At 39.3% G+C, this 22,724-nt stretch overlaps 1 protein-coding gene across 1 annotated transcript in view; it reads left to right on the forward strand.

Moving 5' to 3' along the window:
• LOC105470181 (uncharacterized) overlaps nt 1-22,724 on the forward strand; it is a 318,425-nt gene that overhangs the window by 30,208 nt on the left and 265,493 nt on the right. Inside the window, exons 6-12 of the mRNA XM_071101026.1 lie at nt 176-231; nt 7,042-7,103; nt 8,970-9,076; nt 12,120-12,162; nt 12,663-12,738; nt 16,012-16,142; nt 17,576-17,633. Of these exons, the coding sequence (XP_070957127.1) occupies nt 9,013-9,076; nt 12,120-12,162; nt 12,663-12,738; nt 16,012-16,142; nt 17,576-17,633 (372 nt within the window). The 5' untranslated portion in view covers nt 176-231; nt 7,042-7,103; nt 8,970-9,012. The remainder of the gene's footprint in view (nt 1-175; nt 232-7,041; nt 7,104-8,969; nt 9,077-12,119; nt 12,163-12,662; nt 12,739-16,011; nt 16,143-17,575; nt 17,634-22,724) is intronic.

Below are 22,724 nucleotides of genomic sequence, written 5' to 3' on the forward strand. Positions count from 1 at the left end.
AGTTGCTTTATGGTGATAAATATACTCTCACACACATTTCCTTTAAGGAGAAAGGGAAGGACTGAGATCCTATAAATATTAAGATATTCCCAGAACCTAGCAAAGTGCCTGGCAATGGTAAGCATTCATTAAATATTTGTTGAATGAAGACAGTTTAAACTTCAATCTTTTTCAGACTATTTCGTGTCCTGCTCATGGTTGTGATATCTTAGTGGATGACAACACAGTTATGTAAGTATTTTTGATAGATTCTGCATGTGAATATTGGTTAGTTGGTTAAACCAAAGCACCTCAAAGGAAGTGAAACTTCTCAAAGTCTGAAGAAACTTTTACATCTACATTCCATTCCTTAGTAGCAGTACAAAAGCCCATTTGTGACTTGGTTAAATGCCTGATCACTATTCTTACAAACTTAGAAATGCATGGTAGCTAGATTTTGATAAACCTTGGGATTGGCGATTAGAATGTGCGTATGTGTTAGTTGAGGTGCTCTTGGAAGCAGATCCCAAGATAGAATAAAAAGTGAAACTGACCCATTGTGGAATAGCATATGTGTAAGGTAAACAGCAGGAGCAGATAGACATTGATGTAGGCCTGACATCTGTTAAGGGCAAGAAAGGAGGAAGATTCAACAGGAAGAGACTTCAGATGATAGGGCTATGAGAGTCTTTAGCAGCCCTGTGGGGGAACTTCTGTGCGTAGATTGCCTATAGAAGGATACCTTAATAAGTAGAAAGAGCTGGGCCCAGTACGCTTGATATGCTCAGTCATTGACAGAGACTACCCAGGGAATCATGGTCTTTGCTGAAACACTGCTACTGATTTCAGATACACTACAGCTGGAGGCAAGCTGGAGGCTTTCAGCTAACGACTCTTCTTGTGAGGGGTTCTTTCTTTTTTTTCTTTCAACTTTTATTTTAGGTTCAGGTGTACATGTGCAGGTTTGTTACATGGGTAAATTCCTTGTCCATAAGGTTTGGTGTACAAATAATCCCATCACCCAGGTAGTGAGCACAATACCTAATAGTTTTTCAACTCTTGCCGTCCCACCCTGCTCACTCTAATAGTCCCCACTGTCTTTTATTCTCATCTTCACATGTATTCGCCGTTTAGCTCCCACTTAAAAATGAGAACATGCGGTATTGAGTATTTCTGTGTTAATTCATTTAGAATGATGACCTCTAGCTGCATTTGTATTGCTGCAAAGGACATGATTGTGCTGTCTTTTTTATGACTGCATAGTGTTTCATGGTGTACATGTGCCACGTTTTCTTTATCCAGTCCACTGTTGATGGGCATCTAGATTGATTTCATGTGTTTGCTATTGTGACTAATGCCACAGTGAACATACTAATGAATGTGTCTTTTAGGTAGACTGATTTATTTTCCCTGTGATCTCACTAATATCTGTTATTTTTTTACTTTAAAAAATTTTTTTTTGTTTTAATTTTTTTACTTTTAAATAATATTCCTTATGACTGGTGTGAGATGATATGGTACATCATTATGGTTTTGATTTGCATTTCTCCAATGATTAGTGTTGTTGAACTTTTTTTGAATCTGTTGGCTGCGTGTATGTCTTCTTGAGAAGTGTCTATTCATGTACTTTGCCCTTTTTTTTCTTTTTTTAAGTGAAAGCAAATTTATTAGAGAAGTTTTTTTTTTTTGTTTTTTTTTTTTTTGAGACGGAGTCTCACGCTGTTGCCCAGGCTGGAGTGCAGTGGCGCGATCTCGGCTCACTGCAAGCTCCGCCTCCCGGGTTCCCGCCATTCTCCTGCCTCAGCCTCCTGAGTAGCTGGGACTACAGGCGCCCGCCACCGCGCCCGGCTAATTTTTTTGTATTTTTAGTAGAGACGGGGTTTCACTGTGGTCTCGATCTCCTGACCTTGTGATCCGCCCGCCTCGGCCTCCCAAAGTGCTGGGATTACAGGCAATTTATTAGAGAAGTAAAGAAACAAAGGAATGGCTACTTCATTGACACAGTAGCCTGCTTATTTTTAAATGGGATTATTTGTTTTTTGCTTGTTTAAGTTCCTTTACAGATTCTGGATATGAGGCTTTTTTTTGGGGTGTATAATTTGAATATTTTCTCCAATTCTGTAGGTTGTCTGTTTACTCTGTTTTGATAGTTTCTTTAGCTGTACAGAAGCTCATTAGTTTAATTAAGTCCCACTTGTCAATTTTTGCTTTTGTTGCAGTTGCGTTTGGGGACTTTGTCACAAATTCTTTGCTAAGGCTGATGTCTAGAATGTTATTACCTGGATTTTCTTCTAATATTTTTATAGATTGAGCTCTTATATTCAAGTATTTAATCCTTTAGTTAATTTTTGTATATGGTGAAAGATACAGGAGTTAAGTTTCATTCTTCTGCATGTGGCTAGCTAGTTATCCTAAAAACCATTTACGTGTGTGTGACTATTATCGATAGGATTGCATTATTTATTTGGCTCTCGCCTTGAATGTTATTGGTATATATTAAATGCTACTGAATTTTGTACATTTATTTTGTATGCTGAAACTTTACTGACTTTGTCAGCTCTAGGAGCCTTTTGGCAATGTCTTTAGGGTTATTTCTAGGTATAGAATCATCATCAGTGAAGACTGATAATTTGACTTCTTTTCCTATTTGGATACGTTTTATTTCTTTCTCTTGCCTGATTGCTCTGGCTAGGACTTCCAGTACTATGTTGAATAGGAGTGGTGAGTATGGGCATCCCTTTCCTAAGTGGAATGCTTCCAGCCTTTGCCTGTTTTCAGTATGATGTTGGCTGTGGGTTTGTCATAGATGGCTCTTATTATTTTGAGGTATGTTCCTTCAAAGCCTAGTTTGTTGATGGTTTTTATCATGAAGAGATGTTGGACTTTATTGAAAGCTTTCCCTGTGTCATTTGAGGAGATGATAATGGTTTTTAATTTTGTTTATGTGGTGAATTAATGTATTGGTTTGCCCAGGCTGGAGTGCAGTGGTGCCATATCGGCTCACTGCAACCTCTGCCTCCTGGATTCAAGCAGTTCTCCTGCCTCAGCCTCCCGAGTAGGTGAGATAACAGGTGTACACCACCATGTCCGGCTAAGCTCTGTATTTTTAGTAGAGACAGAGTTTTGTCATGTTGGCCAGGCTGGTCTCGAACTCCTGACCTCAGGTGATCCGCCTGCCTTGGCCTTCCAAAGTGCTAGGATTACAGGCGTGAGCCACCGCACCTGGCCAATAACTATTTTCAGTTTGTGATGGCAACAAATCGTTGCCAAGAGAATTGTCTTATAAATGACCAGAGTGACACTTGCTGCCACCTTCTTGAGAATGCCTAGTCTCGAAGATGGATGCTCACTTTCTTTTACTTCCTTATCAATATCAGATAAACTAAGGGCAGAACCTTGTCCTAATAACTATTGGCTGATGTTTGCTATCACCAGTCCTGGTGGTCCATGCCAGGTTTAGATAACTTTTTAGGTTAAGGTCAGCTATCAGAAATCATTAGGATTTGTCATACCCAAAAAGCATTATGGGAATACGTGTGTAAATAAGATGTGTGTGTTTGGCAAGCAGGGCATCTGACTTTTGGCCTGATAATATTCCTTATTATTATTTATTAATATAAAATCTGTAACATAAAACTCATTTTAATTACAGTCATCCATAGTATACTGGGGATTGGTTCCAGGACCCACACCCTACACCCTGAATATACCAAAATCTGCATGCACATGCTCATGTCAGCCCAGCAGAACCCATGTATACAAAAATTCGACCATCCGTATATACAGGTTTCACATCCACAAGTAACTATTTTTGATTCACATTTGGTTGAAAACTATTCATGTGTAAGTGGACCCATGCAGTTCAAACCTGTGTTGTTTAAGAAGCGATGGGGTTTTTTTTGTTTTTTGTTTCTTTGAGATGGAATCTCTCTCTGTTGCCCAGACTGTAGGGCAGTAGTGGCATGATCTCGGCTCACTGCAACCTCTGCCTCCTAGGTTCAAGTGATTGTCCTGCCTCAGCCTCCTGAGTAGCTGGGATTACGGGTGCCCGCCACCATGCTCAGCTAATTTTGTTTTGGAATTTTAGTAGAGATGAGGTTTCACCATGTTGGCCAGGCTGGTTTTCAACTCCTGACCCCAAGTGATCCGACCACTTCTGCCTCCCAAAGTGCTAGGATTACAGGCGTGAGCAATTGCTCCTGGCCAGCATCTGTATTTTTAAGTATATAATCCAGTGGCTTTTAGTATATACATAATATTATTCTAGAAACATTGCCTAATTGCAGACTATTTTGATCACCTTATATCTGTTAAGCAATCATTCGCTACTCCTTTCTCCCTCTCTGGACATTTCATATAAATAGAATCATATAATATGTTGCCTTTTGTGATTGGCTTCTTTAATGTTTTCAAGATTCATCCATGTTGTATTATGAATCAACACTTTATTCCTTTTCATTGCTGAATAATGGTTCCATTATATGGACATTTCCATTTTTTACAGAAATGTGTTATGTGAACATATGAACATTTGTGTACAAGTTTTTCATTGAACACCTGTTTTGGTTTTTTTTTTTTTTTCTTTTTTTAAGACGGAGTCTCGCTCTGTGGCCCAGGCTGGAGTGCAGGGGCGCGATTTCCACTCACTGCAAGCTCCGCCTCCCGGGTTCACGCCATTCTCCTGCCTCAGCCTCCCCTGTAGCTGAGACCACAGGCGCCTGCCACCATGCCTGGCTACTTTTTGTATTTTCAGTAGAGACCGGGTTTCACCGTGTTAGCCAAGATGGTCTCGATCTCCTGACCTCGTGATCCGCCTGTCTTGGCCTTCCAAAGTGTTGGGATTACAGGCGTGAGCCACCGCGCCCGGCGGTAAACACTTGTTTTTAATCTCTTAAGTATATGTATACCTCAAAGGAGAATTGCTGGGTCATGTGGTAATGCTATGTTTAACTTTTTTTTTTTTTTTTATTTTTTGAGGTGGAGTCTCGCTCTGTCGCCCAGGCTGGAGTGCAGTGGCGCGATCTCGGCTCACTGCAAGCTCTGCCTCCCGGGTTCACGCCATTCTCCTGCCTCAGCCTCCCCAGTAGCTGGGACTACGGGCGCCGCCACCACGCCCGGCTAATTTTTTTTTTTTTTTTTTTTTTTTTGTATTTTTAGTAGAGATGGGGTTTCACCGTGTTAGTTAGGGTGGTCTCGATTTCCTGACCTTGTGATCCGCCCGTCTCAGCCTCCCAAAGTGCTGGGATTATAGGCGTGAGCCACCGCGCCCGGCCCGCTATGTTTAACTTTTTGTGGAACCACACGAATTATTTTTAGATCACAGGTTCCACTTCTGTGAAATACGGAGATTTACTCATTTAAAAAATATTGAGGCCGGGCGCGGTGGCTCAAGCCTGTAATCCCAGCACTTTGGGAGGCCGAGACGGGCGGATCACAAGGTCAGGAGATCGAGACCAGCCTGGCTAATACGGTGAAACCCCGTCTCTACTAAAAAAATACAAAAAACTAGCCGGGTGAGGTGGCGGGCGCCTGTAGTCCCAGCTACTCGGGAGGCTGAGGCAGGAGAATGGCGTAGACCCGGGAGGCGGAGCTTGCAGTGAGCTGAGATGCGGCCACTGCACTCCAGCCTGGGCGACAGAGCGAGACTCTGTCTCAAAAAAAAAAAAAAAAAAAAAAAAAAAAAAAAAAAAAATTGAACACTTTCTACAGGCCAGGCACTGTACCGGACACCTGGGTATCCTTTCTTGGGGTTGGGAGGAGAAAGACAAATATTAAATGATTATACAGGTAACTGTCTAATTAAAGTTATGATAATTTCTATAAAGGAGATGTTTAAGGTACCATGAGAATTGAGAGGGGATCTATATCCAAACGAGTGTGGAAACTCGGGAAAGGCTTCCTTGAGTAATACTTGATTGTAACTGAGTGAAGTAATATAGTAATAGCGTCTAATATTTATTGAGTGCTTACTATCTGCCAGGCACTATTCTAGTCTCACAACCGTATTTCTGATATCTATTTTACAGATTAGTAACCTGAGGAATGGAAAGTTCAAAGAATTTACCTTCAATTCATAGCTAGTGAGTGGTGAGGCCGGCATTCAAACCTCGGCTCTCCCATCTTAGAGCTCCATTATAGTATTCTTGTCTTTCCAAGGGAGGCAGCCTTATGCAAAACCTCTGATGAAGGGTGGTACTTACTGTTTTGAAGGAAATACAAGAATACGAATGTGATAGAAGTGCACTGAAAGTGGCACAGGACAGGGTGGGATCTTGTGGAAGGAGAGAGGCCTGTGAAGCTCAGAAGAGTCAGATGAGGCCAGATTGGTTCATTTAAAATATTTTAATGGGGTTGAGCTACATGCATGTTCTTCCTGTCTTTCTCAGTGGGAATTCTTTTTCTTGTAACACACTCAGGAGTGTTTACCATAGAATTAATGAAACTTAAGCTTCAGGGTTCCTCACGACGTGGGCTCCTGTGAGTTCTGGAAATTCTTGTGAATTACAGAGTGTTCAGAAGAGACCAGGATGCAATCAGTGAGCATTTCTGGTTAATTTCCAAGAGCTCTCAGAGGAAGAAGGCTCTTAAAATTATATGAGCTTTAGGTGTCACAAAACCTGGATCCATTTCTTAACATTTCTGTCAATAATATCTGTCTCATTTCACATACTGATTTGGGTGGGGTATCTGAAGGAAGGTGGCTGAGAATTGCTGTCTTTTAAGGCATGATATCAGAGTCAAAAGACCCTGAAATGAGCCTACACTTGGCACTAGTTGGCAAGTCATTAGGCTGTAATAGAAACTGGGTAAAAGTAGAATATTTAAAAAATAAGAACCATGGGAAAAAAAGTCTATGAAAATAAAACTATATAGACTTTGAAATTATTGTTTTGATCAGTACAATTACATTTGTTGATAGCCTGTGTGCATTTCAGTATTTACAGCTTAGGGCATAAACATGTTGTAGCCATTAGCATAAACAGCTTTGGAAACTATGTTTTATAAATGTGGAAAATACTCTTGACTGGAAACTTTCTAATTTATTTTTATTCTTGGTTTCAGGCACCTGATCATAGATTCAAAAGTTAAAGTATCAGCATTTAATAACAAATAGCTTTGTAGAGGTAAGTGATTTGTTTTCCTTCTTGTAGGAAGGAATTCTGTTTATTAATAGAAATACTATTTTTAAAAAATTATAATTTATTAACGATAAAAAAACATCTTTACCATATTTTGAAGCATGCCAAAATACCTTTATTCTCAAAAGAGTATGACAGGCCGGGTGCGGTGGCTCATGCCTGTAATCCCAGCACTAAGGGAGGCCGAGGTGGGTGGATCATCTGAGATCAGGAGTTCAAGACCAGCCTGGCCAACATGGTGAAACCCCGTCCCTTCTAAAAATACAAAAATTAGCTGGGCGCAGTGGCACAAGCCTGTAATTCCAGCTACTTGGGAGGCTGAGGCAGGAGAATCGCCTGAACCTCGGAGCCGGAGGTTGCAGTGAGCCGAGATCGCGCCACTGCACTCCAGCCTGGATGTCAGAGCGAGACTCCCTCTTAATAAAAAGCAAAATAAAATAAAAGAGTATGAGAAACCAGTAAGTAGATCTCTCCATATATCTTGACCTTGGATAATAAAATCACTTTTAGTGTATTCTTTCTTTCTTTTTCTTTACCATAGCAGAGAATTGTAGTAGATTACTAATCGTGTCATGTTTAACCATGTTTGAGATTCTAACCCTGCTATTTCTCTGCTCGTTTTAGGTTTCATTACCAGTAAATCTTGTTAATAAAGAATGCTGTACTTTATTGGACCATGCCTTTGCCCATTTGTTCTATGACTCCCTTTGTGCTACAGTGGCAGAGTTGAGTAGTTGCTACGGAGGCTGTTCTGGCCTGCAAAACCAAAATTCTTTACCCTCTTGGCTCTTTACAGAGGAGTTGACCAGATCCTGTATGACAACATCAGTGTAACTTGGTCTTCTCATTCTAAAAAGTAATGATTTCTGTTAAGAGATTAAACCTGGAAACAGCCTATTTTAGAAATAGTGTATTATTTGAAATGGTCAATGGACTTCTGAATTCTGGTGCAGAGTGTTTTGGTTCATAATAAAAATACTATAAAAGTTATATTTCCTTTTGAGGAACTAAAATGCACTCTTTGCCTGTGGTTTAGGATCTGGGTTTTTTTTTTTTCTTACAAGAGCTTTTCATGGGAGAAGTTGTATGTATATCCTTTAGCCTATCTTGAACTATTCTGTAGCATCTAAGCACCTTCCTTGGTAAAGAGTATATCTGATTTTCTTGTGTCTTTTGAAAATTTTTCTGAAATAGAACCATAAATAAATTAGTGCTTTTCAATGATCACATGCATAATATTTAATTAAAGTTTCAGTGGGATTAAAAGAACATAAAACAAGAGATAATTCATGTATTTTATAAAACCGAGTCTTCAAGGTTCAGTCATCTTAAAAAAAAAACAAAAAACAACAACAAAAAAAACAGTACATCTGAAAGTGTTGCCATAGAAGACCACAGCAAGTTTTGATAAGCTTGTGTCATCATCCCCCATTTGCCCCTTGTACCAGAGAAGCAATATAAATAATTGCTTGATGTACTATTAAATCTTGCATCATGACCTAGTTTAATTTGCTGCCTTTTTTTGAGGCAGGGCCTCATTCTGACACCCAGGCTGGAGTGCAGCAGATGATCACAGCTCTCTGCAGCCTCTACCTTCTGGGCTCAAGTGATCCTCTTGCCTCAGCCTCCTGTGTAGTCGGGACTATAGGCACATACTACCATGACTGGCTAAATTCTTCTTTTTTTTTTTTTTGTAGGTAGAGACAAGGTCTTGCTGTGTTACCCGGGCTGGTCTTGAGTGCTTGACCTCAAACAGTCCTCCCGCCTTGGCCTCCCTAAGTTCTGGGATTATAGGTGTGAGCCACTGTGCCCAACCAGCTGTCATTTTTTATTTTCTAACTTGTATTTCAGTGCAATCGACTGTTAAAGTGGTGTCCTGCCCCAGATTGCCACCATGTTGTTAAAGTCCAGTATCCTGATGCTAAACCTGTTCGCTGCAAATGTGGGCGCCAATTTTGGTAAGCAAGTGATTTCCTAAACTGAAATAGTGCACAAAGCGTTTTTATTTCTCCTGTTTATTCTTGGTAGTAAAATAGAAGAAAAAAAAAGTTTCCCTTCGGCAGGGAGATGTCTGATACTGGTTTAAAATAGTATATATCTCTTTGAGAATTGTATGAAAAGGTCACGTCTTAAAAAATTTTTCCTCTTTCCTTGATCTAACTTTTTTGAATTTTTTTTATGGAGAAAATATACAACTCTAATCATATCTTCCTGTATGCTCCACTGTAACTTAAGGGAAGCAAACTTGTAGATTTGGGACTATACGTTTTCCTTTACTCTGCCAAATTTTAACCTTACTTATGCAAAGGAAATGTGCAGGTAAATTCGGCTGATGGTCTCCTTTTTAACTAAGAGTTTTGCTGTGGCTCTTCTTGCCCAGCTTTCTTGGTAACTTGGGTTTTTGGAGATCTATAGTATACTCTTCAGCCTCTGAATTCTAGATTTGAACTGCCAGGAAGTTTCCAGTGCCATATATTAGGGGATGTCTTAATCAGTTCAGGCTCCTTTATGGGTGTTCTCGTTTTTTCCAAAGTGGATATGCTGAAAATTTTTCAAATTTTTGACTTCTTATTTCCTTTTGATGAACAGTTTATCTCTAGGTCATTCATCTCTTCTTGCATTTTCTAAAACATTGAAGAGAAGCTAAGCTGCATCTTCAACACTTTGCTTGGTAATTTCCTCAACCAGATATTCAGTTTCATATCTCTACCTTCCCCAAAACAATTCAGCCAACTTCTTTGCCACTTTATAGCAAGGATGGCCTTTCTTCTAGTTTCTAACAGCATGTTCCTCATTTTCATCTGAGACCTCATCATAATGGCCTTTAATGTCCATTATTTCTAACAACATTCTGTTCATGGCCATTTATTTAGGTTTTCTCTATGATTGAGGCATTCCCCACACTTCTGTCTTTCTGAATCCTCACCAGAATTACCCTTTAACAGTTCAGTTCATTCACAGTGATCTAGGCTTTTTCTAGCTTGCACTTCCAAGCTCTTCCAGCCTCTACTTATTACTTATAATTACCTCTACTTATCGGTTTTCACATTTTTGATTTTGTTACAACAGCCCCCTCACTTCTTGGTACCATTTTCTGTCTTCATATTCAGGCTGTTATAACAAAAGACCATAAACTGGGCGGCTTCTAAACAACATAAATTTATTTCTTACAGTTCTTAAGGGTGAGAAGTCCAAGATGAAGGTGCCAAAAGATTTGTTGTCTGGTGAAGGCCCGCTTTTCTGGTTCATAGATGATGCCTACTTGCTGGGTCCTCATATGGTGGAAAGGACAAGGCAGCTCTCTGGGCCCTTTTTATTTTTTTTAAAGGATGCCAATTCCATTCACCTCCTAAAGGCTCCACATCCTAATGCTGTCACATTGGTTATTAAGTTTTAACATACACATTTTAGTGGGACACTAACATTTATATCCTGCTAGAAGTTTAAGATGCTTTTCTGTTCCTTTGAGGGTCTTGAGGAGTAAGAAGCCCGTCAAGCCAAGGGGCTCTAGACCCAGCAAATAGATTTTTGGTTTTGTTTTGTTTTGAGAGAGGGTCTCACTCCATCACCCAGGCTGGAGTACGTGGCACGATCTCGCACTGTAAGCTTTGCTTCCCAGGTTCAAGCGATTCTTGTGCCTCCCGAGTAGCTGGGATTACAGGCGTGTGCCATCACGCCTGGCTTGCTTATTTGTTTGTTTGTTTGTTTGTTTATTTATTTATTTTAGAGGCAGCATTTCACCATGTTGGCCGGGCTGGTCTTGAACTCCTGGCCTCAAGTGATCCACCTGCCTTGGCCCTCCCTGAGTGCTGGGATTACTGGCAAGAAGCACCATGGCCAACCAGATATTTTTGGGGGGATGGGAGGTAGATATTTTATTGGTATGCCATACTTTTCTTTTTTTCCTCCAAACATCTATAGAATTACACTTAACACATCATTAATAATAAATATTTCCGAAAAGAGCAGGTAAGCTCACAGAGATTGAATATGTGTAAAATAAATACTGGTATGATAAAGATTAAATATGCATTGTTATTTTAGAGAAAAGGTGGATAATACCTACTTTCCAATGTATTTTTAGCATGACACATGTCACACAAAGTATAGAGAATACAACAGTGAATACCCTATGTAGCTACAATCCAGCTAAAGCGAAATTAGTATTTTGTTTTTCTTCATGAAGAGATAAAATATGACACATATATCTGAAGCTCCTTGGTTCCATGTTCCTTCCCATTCCCCATCTTTCTTTTCAGAAATAACCATTTATCTTAACCTGATTTAAATCAATAGTAGTTTGTTTCTCTCTTTAGCAAAGGACTTTTTGCCATTTGTAAATTACTTAATTAGCTAATCTGTCATTTTATTATTTTTTTCTTAAGCATTTGTGTTTGTTAATTATCCTTCTTTTACAAATGTATATGTCATGAGCTTAGAAAACAAAAGTGAATTACCGATTAATACATGTTTAGTAAGTAGTTAGTCTTTTTTTTTTTTTTATAACTTGCCCAGTACCATTTCCCTCTACAGGGCTGAGGTTCTTTTGTTTAAATAATGCGAAGATGTGATCTATTTGCTTCCCATCTATTGTTTACTGTGTATTAGTACTAAATTATATAAGTAACCTAGAAAGTCAGCCTTTTATTCTTCATTTAGGGTGTTAAGTAAAAGATTAAAAATACACTGATGAAGCATGGGTTGAAACTTCTCAATATAGTCTGAGGCACCTTAGCAACAATTATTATGAAATTGTCATCAAAGCGTGTCTTCATGCTTACAGTCATTCTTCATTTCACACATATTGAGTACCCACTATGTTTTAGTTCTGATACTAAATTCTAGGTAATTAACCATAAAGCAGACATGGATTCTCTCCTTGTATTTGCCAGTCACTAGAAACTAGTGACTGTGGAACTATAAGGCATGAAATGATTGGCTTATTTGCTTACTTACTGTAGGGAGGCCTTAATTCTATTAACTCTTTGTATCACTTAACAGCTTTAACTGTGGAGAAAACTGTCATGATCCTGTTAAATGTAAGGTGAGTTTGTCTGACATTTCCATTTTTAAATAATGTAATGACACACTTCTAAGACTTAGTGACTGAAAATCATAGCTGATGAGTTTATCTATCTATTGGTAGGTTTTTTTTTTTACCCTTTTAATTTCGGATGATTATTGCATGTATTCAGAGGTAATTCCTTAGTATAAGTCAAGTCAGTTCCTGATTATTACTAGGATAACCATGGCTAAGGCATGTCTTTGTCAGGCTTTGTAATGAGGGGAATACACACCTTGTAGTTGGGCTTCTTTTCAAGCTCTAGGTTCCCCACTCAGCTTCTGCCAAAGAAAATCCTGCTTTGGTTGATTTTATATATACTGGACATTATAGCTATGGGATTTCCCTGGCTTAAGAAGATGTGAGCCTAGTGATAATCTTATTCATTGGCTTTTACATTTAAGCTTGACTATAGTTAAGTGCTAAAGTAATTTGCTCTTTTTTAAAGTCTTTTGTTGTATTCTAACAATTGTTGTTTTCAGACAGTGGTTAAAGAAATGGATTAAAAAGTGCGATGATGACAGTGAAACCTCCAATTGGATTGCAGCCAACACAAAGGTTAGTGTTTTCCTTCAGTAATTCTTGGTAATGAAAATGATAAGGGTTGGTGTTTTGGCGTTAGCAAAAGCAATAAGGTGACCTACTTACAGGCTTCGTTTCATCTTTTTCTCCATTGAGTCTTTTTTTTTTTCCAGAATGCTTGCCTGTTATTTCCTTTTTGTCTTTGAGTTTAGTTTAGAGTATTGACTACTGTACTACAGTATCCACAGTTCTCTGCCTTAGGTTTCTTCTACTGGAAAAAAATTAGTGTTCTATAGAGGAAAAAGCTGATAATTTTTCAAGTGTGGGATTTGTGCTTGGCTGCCGTTTAGTATACGAATGTATTGGAGTTTACTCCGCCTAGCTTGGTTCCGTTAGGCTGATTTACATTTTTGTTCCTAATTTTTTTTTGAAGTATATTGCTCTCGATACTAGTTTCAAAATTCAGTCTCTTTATGACCACAAGCGACTTTCTTAACCCCAGACAAATGTCTTAGAAGTGTTTAAGTCTTGAGTACCCTTCTCCTTAATCACTAATATAATGAGTAAGCATTTGAATGCCAGCCGTGTACCCAGCTAGTCTTTCAATACAAAGTTGTATTATCTATCCTTTATGTAATTCAGTCCTATCCTGTCCACATAGTGAGTGACTTGGGTAATGAATGGTAGGATGGTTCATGGGCTATTCATTTTTAGTATTATTTTGTACATGTAAAGAAGATGCTTTAAAGAATGCCGAGTTGTTTGACCCATAGTACATAAAGTTATCTTTGAACTGTTCACTCACTCATCACAGGACAATGAGAGTAAGAAGTGCGTAAACGGCCGGGCGCGGTGGCTCAAGCCTGTAATCCCAGCACTTTGGGAGGCCGAGACGGGCGGATCGCGAGGTCAGGAGATCGAGACCATCCTGGCTAACACGGTGAAACCCCGTCTCTACTGAAAAATACGAAAAACTAGCCGGGCGAGGTGGCGGGCGCCTGTAGTCCCAGCTACTCTGGAGGCTGAGGCAGGAGAATGGCGTGAACCTGGGAGTCGGAGCTTGCAGTGAGCTGAGATCCAGTCACTGCACTCCAGCCTGGGCGGCAGAGCGAGACTCCGTCTCAAAAAAAAAAAAAAAAAAAAAAAAAAAAAAAGAAGTGCGTAAACAGTGAAGGCCAACACAGGTTATCTGTGTGTGTTTAAGTATACATCTTACATACTTACAGATAAAACATGAATATACATTTCTATCTCCCAGAAAGTAGTGAAACAGTGAATCTTGCCACATAAAACAAATGCCTAATTCTTTAAGGAATATATGGTAGAAATATTTTTTTGTTCCCTCCCAAACCATCACGATAAGCATAACTCACGTCAAAGAAAACCTTACTGTGAATATACAGAAAGTGGTTACTTCTTTTATTATTAAAAAAAATTATTAACCAAGCATTCTTTTTTTGAAAATTGAAGATTTTCCCACAAGAAATGTTCCTTAAAGTTCCAGAATTCTTTAATATGCTCTGAAAAACTTATATTTAGAATAAGGCAATTATATTTTCACTAAATTGTTTAAATGGTCGCCTTTTTTCTACATTTAGAGAAATTCCTAGTCGTCAGCCCCGAAGATGTTTAAAATAGGGAGTACAGGCTTGAATATGTTTGGCTTAGTTTAGATTATAGATTATCAAGGAAGAATGGCAATTTGTAAAGCAAATTTAGCTGCTCAATATTTTTGAGAGAAAACCGAAGAGTTTTTCTCTTGAGGTTTTAGAAGCTTTTAAGATTATTAGCTCCCTAAACAGATTTGCATATTGTCAGTGATATCCTAACATTTTGAAAGTTTAATACTATTTGGTTAATTATAACCAAGAAATTTAGAATGAAACATTTTATGCCTGAAATTTGCTTGTTTGGAAAAATGTAAAATTTCTTATGTGGGTGATTTCAAACATTTGATTTGAAATATATAATTTAGAAAATGCTATATTGGCCTATTTTAAATTGCTATCGTTGATGGACAGCATAGTCAGTTCCACAAAGAAGGCCAAATTGTGCAAATACTGATATAGTGGGTGACGTTCCCTCCTTGGGGGAGTTACAAACCTCAATCACAAATGCAAGAACAAAAAAACCGTAGGCCTACAGAGAGGTAATTTTGGCTTACTAGCAACCAAGAATATGATATGAGGCCAGGTCAGTGGCTCACACCTGTAATCCTAACACTTTGGGAGGCCAAGGTGGGCAGATTGCTTGAGCCTGAGAGGTTGAGACCAACCTGGGCAACATGGTGAAACCCCACGTCAACAAAAAATTCAAAAATTAGCCGAGCATGGTGGCATGTGCCTGTAGTCCCATTACTTGGGAGACTGAGGTGGGAGGATGACTTGAGCCCTTGAGGTCAAACCTGCAGTGAGCCGTGATTGCACTGCTGCACTCCAGCCTGGGCAACAGTGAGGCCCTGTCTCAAAAAGAAAAAGAAAATGATTTGGACTTGGAAAAAAATAATCTAACATGATCTCTGTAGCATACTTGTTAAGGAGTACAATGAAAAGAATTTAAAATCTGGGTATTTGACAGGAGAAACTTGGAAAATCCAGTAGTCACAAAATGAATTTATCAATCAAGGTCTGATTTCCTAGTTACCTGACATTGAAGTCAGATTGCTTGGATTTGGATCCTGACTTTACTTATGTGACCTTGGACTAGCTTCTTTATAATTTCTTTCTCCCTTAGTTTATTAATCTGACAAATGGAAATAGGAATAGCACCACTATAAGAAATTAGTTGATACATATAAAACACAGACAACAGTGCATGGGCTATGGGAAGTACTCCATTATTTCTAGATGACACTAGACAGTATAGTATATTTATATGAATAGAATGCTTTTATCTCCCATAATACTATTATTACTAAATACTTAAAATGTTTCTGTCTCTCAACTCTGCTTAAAAAGAAATCCTAGGAAGGTTGAGGTGGGAAGATCACTTGACTCCAGAAGTTCAGGGCTTTAGTGAGCTATGATTGGGCCTCTGAATAGCCACTGCACTACAACCTGGGCAACATAGTGAGACTCTTAAGTTTAAAAAACCAAGTCCTTAAATTGTACGTCTGAAAAGCCAGTGGTAATAATGGTAACAGCTCACTTTAAATAGTGCTTAAGTGTTCAACACTGTTGTAAGTGCCTTATGTGTATTAATCACAATAAATAAGATGTTTAAAAACCAAATCTAGAACTGGCTTTTCTTTAATGTTAGTAATGCAACCTGGTGTAGCGTTGACACCAACTTTATAGTTTCTTTTCATAGGAATGTCCCAAATGCCATGTCACAATTGAGAAGGATGGTGGTTGTAATCACATGGTCTGTCGTAACCAGAATTGTAAAGCAGAGTTTTGCTGGGTGTGTCTTGGCCCATGGGAACCACATGGATCTGCCTGGTAGGTTGGGGAAATTAAGGGAAGAATGTATTCACATAGGTATGTGCCATGTATTATGAATAACATTTTTACCTCATAGATAGCACCATCTAACTTGCAAGCTAAATAAATACATAGTATGTGATTAATGTTATAAGTATATGCAGACACACACACACACAGAAACATACTGCTTTCCTCATTTTATTGATGGCTTACTTGAACTAATATAAGAATCTTGGGCCAGGTGCGGTGGCTCACACCTGTAATTCCAGCACTTTGGGAGGCCAAGGTGGGTGGATCACCTGAGGTCGGGAGTTCGAGACCAGCCTGACCAACATGGAGCAACCCCGTCTCTACTAAAAATACAAAATTAGCCCAGCGTGGTGGCACATGCCTGTAATCCCAGCTACTTGGGAGGCTGAGGCAGGAGAATCGCTTGAACTCACTAGGTGGAGGTTGCGGTGAGCCAAGATCGCCCCATTGCACTCCAGCCTGGGCAACAAAAACAAAACTCTGTCTCAAAAAAAAGAATCTTACACAGCATATGAGCAGTTTTCTCACTGGTTAAGGGCGTAAGCCTCCATTGGTGACAGGCAAAAGTTTAAGCTCTGAAACTCTGTCATACTCTTAAGTATGTTTCCCATCCTCTCTCAATTCTATTCTTCATCTTCTCGATGAAGAAAATAATGCGTATTTCATAAAATGTTTAAGGGATTAAATGTGTTAGTACATTTAAAGTCCTTAGCCAAGTGCATGGTATATAGTAAGCACTCAAGAAATAGCTGCTTCCATAACTGGGGTATAGTAACCACTCCAGGGGAAGTGCAAGTGTTACTCATCTACGCTCTGAGCTGACCTCTCTGGGTATGTTTCCCTGTTCCCACCGTTCTGTATATCATGCAGTTTTAAATGACTCTGAAAAACTGTAATAGCAAAGCACATAGCACAGCATCTATTTCCTGGTAGGTTGTCAACTGTTGGTTCTCTGTGGTGTATAAAAGAGCAGATAAGGTGAATAATCCTGGAAAATTAGAAATATTTGGCTTAACTAACAGATGGCCTAAGAGAAAAATTTGTCTCTTTCTCAAAAAGTTGAGTTAGGAATTCAGAAAAGAGTCAAAGGTTCTAGAAGGATAGTGTTTTCTAATAATGATAGGTGAGTTGATTTGAAATGGACTGCCTCAGGAGGTGGGGAATTTCCTATCACTGGATAAAGAACTAATTTATTATAGAGGATTCAAACACTAGATAGGGTTAGGACAGTTCCTTTCAGCCTGCTAATTCTGTCATAGCAGTAGAAGTCTGGGTGTTTTAACATCTCAGTTTCTCTGTTATAAAAGACAACGTTGGTGTTAGATAATCTGTAAATCCAGGTTAAAATTCTGGGATTTTCTTTTTTTCCTTTTCATTGATTTTTTTTTCTTTATGGAATCCTCTTTATTTACTTGAAGGTACAACTGTAACCGCTATAATGAGGATGATGCAAAGGCAGCAAGAGATGCACAGGAGGTAAGTATATGTATTACAGGATAATAGTTGACTAAGACTGCACATTGTATATTCATATTCATTAGAGAATAATTTTTTTTTTTTTTGAGACAGTGTCTCGCTCTGTTGCCCAGGCTGGAGCATAGTGGCGCGATTTCAGCTCACTGCAACCTCCGCCTCCTGGGTTCAAGTGATTCTCCTGCCTCAGCCTCCCAAGTAGCTGGGATTACAGGCCCTTGCCACCACACCCTGCTAATTTTTGTATTTTTAGTAGTCAGGCTAGTCTCGAACTCCTGACCTCATGATCCACTGGCCTCGGCCTCCCGAAGTGCTGAGATTGCAGACTTGAGCCACCGTGCCCGGCCCAGGGAATAATTGAGTAGAAGTTTTCAATTCTGAAAGACATTCCAGTAAATATTAGATATTCCAGATATTCCAGTAAATATTGGATATCTATTTACATTTAGAAAGGGAATCTTATCCAAAATATTTATTAAGAACATTCTTTCTTAGAGTAATTTTATGTTCTTTTCATTAATGTAGTCACATAGTATATTTTAGCTTTTGGTAGAGTCTTGCTCAAAGATCCCTCCTACCCCAAGAAGAACAGTAGTGAACAGCATTTGTTAAATGACCCTGGTGCTATTTATAGGCAATATCTTACTTAAGGTTTTTTTAAACCTTTTTGTTCATCAAGAAGCTCTGATGATTATCGGTGAGCTCATTTGGAATGGGCTCAGGAGCTGAGAAATTCCCTATTGGTAGATAGGGAAATGACCCACTATTATAGAAGGAATCCAAACACTAGGTGTGGATTAGATTCTAAAGCACTTTTCATTCCTTTCAGTCTGGTGATTTTATCATAATTATAGAACCCTGGAATTTAATAGTTCCTACATTCACCCATTCCCTATTGAAATTCCCCAGTTGTCCCAGAAATACTCTTTTGAAATGGTTTTCCTAACCAGGATACAATCTAAAACATGGTTTGTTTTTTATTGTTTTACTTGTTAACACATCTTCAAAATGTATTTCTAATAAAAATATCATATATAGAAGTGAATATATAGGTAACCTAGTCTGTCATATTGTTAGAAGTGAAAGTTTTGTCTCTCCCTTTTTAAAAAGACCGGGAAATTCAGCCGGGCTTGGTGGCTCACACCTGTAATCCCCACACTTTGGGAGGCCAAGGCAGGCGGATCATCTGAGGTCAGGAGTTCCAGACCAACCTGGCCAACATGGTGAAACCCTGTCTCTACTAAAAATACAAAAATTAGCTGGGCATGGTGGCTTGCGCTTGTAATCCCAGCTACTCAGGAGGCTGAGGCTAGAGAATCACTTGAACCCAGGAGGTGGAGGTTGCAGTGAGCCAAGATTTTGCCACCGTACTCCAGAGTGAGACTCTATCTCTAAATAAATAAATACATAATAAAATGACTGGGAAATTGTATTTTGTAATTATAAATGATGTTTCACAGACCTTCACAATGTTTGGGTCCATTTACAGGGGAAAAAATCCCTACCAATTCCAATATTGGTTTACATGATATTATGATATTATTTAAATGTATATAAACAAGAACCAGCTATAAACTCTTATGCTCTTGCACAGCTCTACAGCCAAACCAAGAGAGCCACAAAATCAGTGAAACTGAAGTAAATGTTAATTTGGTAGATACTGTTGTTGGGGTTTTAAAAATGTTTTATTACTGTACTGTTAAATATAATGAGATAACTTGCTCTCCCACCAATTTTCTTTTCTTTGTTAAATGGTGTCCCTTAAGTCATATCCCACTAACTTTCTATATATTTCTATATTTCCAACATTAATTTTTATGATGCATTACTTGATTTGCCCAGAATGTATTACGGATATATGTCCTTATCACCTTGTTTTCCTCCATTAACCTGATAAAGTTATCTAGACAGATATGCTGTTTATCAAGAAAGAAAATATATGTGGGTTATCCTTGACCTCACCTGGTCTTTTTTGGATGCCGGTAGAATCCCTTTCTGAGATCTATAGGGAGGGTGGGTTATGTGCATAGCTTTTGAGCCAGAGTCTAATGTTTAGATTCTAGATACTAAAATGGATTATTTTTCTGTTCACATCTGTTGGACTCAACTAGAATCTTCTATAACTGTGGCAGTACAAGAAAAGATTCCTATCACTCCATTGGTTGGTTGGCTGATTGACTAACTGATTGGGAGCCACGCCTCCCTGAAAGGATCACACCATTGCATGCCTATCTGGCCTCCTCATCTTTCCCTACTCCCAGGCTCTGGCCTAGCATTTACTGGGAGTTGTAGTCTGAAAAATTACTAGAAGGTTGACACATACTCAAAAGATCCTCCCTTGTACCTTGACTGCCCTGCAAAAGATGTACCTGTGTTGTAGAAAACTGTTGATTCATTCTATTGCACCACAGTGCTGACAGTGGTGGATATTTGAATCTTCTTGTCCTCTAGACTAGCGTCAGCGAACTTTTTCTGTGAAGAATCAGATGGTATATATTTTTAGCTTTGCATACTACATAATCTCTGTTGTGACTGCTCAACTCTGCCTCTGCCCTTATAATGCTAAAGCAGCCATAGACTTAAATGAATAGGTATAACTGTTCCGAGTACATTTTATTTACTGGCTGGGCATGATGGCTCAAACCTGTAATCTTAGTGCTTTGGGAGGCCAAGGCCAAGGATCACTTGAGGCCAGGAGTTCAAGACCAGCCTGAGCAACATATTGAGACCCCCTCATCTCTATAAAATAAAAAAGAGTTTTTAAATTAGCCATGCATGCTGGTGTGTGCCTCAGCTATTTGGGAGCTGAGGTGGGAGGATTGCTTGAGCTCAGGAGTTCCAGGCTGCAGTGAGCCATGATCAGGCCACCACTCTTCAGCCTGGATGACAGAGACCCTATCTCAGAACAAAAAACAACAAAGAAAGCGAAATAGTTTTATTTACAAAGACAGGTGGCAGCTGGATTTGTCATGCAGGCCAGAGTTCACATACTCCTATTCTAAGCAGTCAGGTTTGTAGGCTTTTCCCTGCTCCCCAGACTGTTTTCAGGTCACCGATTGCATTTCTCATTCCAGATTCTGGCATTTGATTGGAGAATTTGTGTTGATCAGGCTCACCGGCTCACGCCTGCAGTCCTAACACTTTGGGATGCTGAGGTGAGAGGATTGAGCGTGGGAGTTTGAGATCAGACTGGGCAACAACTGAGACCTTGTCTCTACAAAAAATTTATTAAAACTTAGCCAGGTGTGGTAGTACATGCTGGCTGAGGTGGGAGGATCACTTGAGCCTGGGAAGTTAAGACTTCAGTGTGCCATGGTTGTGCCACTGCACTCTAGCCCGAGCAACAGAGCAAGACCCTGTCTCCAAAAAAAAAATCTTATTGGCGGTGGTGTACGGGTTTTCTTTTTTCATGTTGAATTTTAGTGAGAAGCAGTTTCAGAATTCTTAGATTAAATCAAGTCCCATAGCATCATACATGTCAATATGGTAAGAGAGGGTTTTCATTTCATTTGGGGAATTTGACAGGCTTGAAAATATTAGTACTTTAGGGGAAGATAAAATGCCAAGCAGATTTTCCACATATTTTCAGATTGGCATGATTTTCCTGTTCATAAGCATTGGTTTGATACCTACCTGACTCTCTTGAAATAACATGACTGTGGTTTTGTTTTGTTTTTTCTTTGAGGTGAGGGTCTCGCTCTGTAACTCAGCCTGGAGTGTGTTGGCATAATCATAGCTCACTGTAGCCTTGAACTCCTGGGCCCAAGTGATCCTCCTGCTTCAACCTCCCGATTAGCAGGAACTAGAGGCAACTTGACGTGTGCACCACCACCCCCAACTTGCGTTGGTTTTTTGAAGTGTTTTGTTGTTGTATAATGCTGGATCATGTGGTTAGCTAATTCTGTGGCTCAGAATTAGTATATCTAAGCAAGGGACCAACCACAGGGCCAAGTAGTATCTGTTACGTAGGTTTTAAAACATGGGAGAGAAAGAGGAGGTAAGGATAAAGGAAAAGAACGCGTGTGTGTTAAGAACCCCTTCGATAGTGGTTGCATTTAGTAAGCATTTATTAATCGTTTTCTGCAAATCAGGTATTGGAAATAAAGGAAAAGAACATATGTGTGTGAAGAACCCCTTCGATAGTGGTTGCATTTAGTAAGCATTTATTAATCGTTTTCTGCAAATCAGGTATTGGAAATATTTTACCTTTTTAAAAGTCTATTCCCTCTAGAGATTTATGGTATAATGGTAGAGGCCTTATATGAATAATTTTTACAATGTAATAATACAAAATCTAAACTAGATACATTGTTGCTTGGATAACAATATATTTTATGTATCTCTAAAGACAGACTCTTTTTACATAACTGTAATACCATTACAGTTGATTCTTGAACAATGCAGGGGTTAGGGACACTAACCCGTCCTACCCCACAGGAAAATCTACATACGACTTTTGATTTTCCCAAAACTTACCTGTTTTAATAGCCTACTGTTGGCCTTACCGATAACAGTCAATTAACACTGTTTTGTATGTTACATGTTTTATTATACTGTGTGCTTTTTTTGTTCTTGGAGCTGGAGCTTCACTCTTGTTACTCAGGCTGGAGTGCAGTGGCAGATCTCGACTCACTGCAACCTCTACCTCCCGGGTTCAAGCGCTTCTCCCGCCTCAGCCTCCTGAGTAGCTGGGATTACAGGCATGCGCCACCATGCCTGGCTAATTTTTTTGTAGTTTTAGTAGAGAGGGGGTTTCACCGTGTTGGTCAGGCTGGTCTCGAACTCCTGACCTCAGGTGATCCACCCTCCTCGGCCTCCAAAGTGCTGGGTTTACAGGCGTGAGCCACTGTGCCTGGTCTATACTATCTTCTTAACAATGAAGTATGCTAGGAAAAACTTATTTTAAAATATTGTGAAGAAGAGAAAATGTTTACTTTTTATTAAGTAGAAGTGGATCAGCTGGGCCCCGTGGCTCACGCCTGTAATCGGAACACTCTGGGAGACTGAGTCCGGCAGATCGCCTGAGGTCGGCAGTTTGAGACCAGCCTGGCCAACATGGTGAAACCCTATCTCTACTCAAAATACAAAACTTAG

This window comes from Macaca nemestrina, chromosome 7 (genome assembly GCF_043159975.1).
Source record: "Macaca nemestrina isolate mMacNem1 chromosome 7, mMacNem.hap1, whole genome shotgun sequence".
NCBI classification, from domain to species: Eukaryota; Metazoa; Chordata; class Mammalia; order Primates; family Cercopithecidae; genus Macaca; species Macaca nemestrina.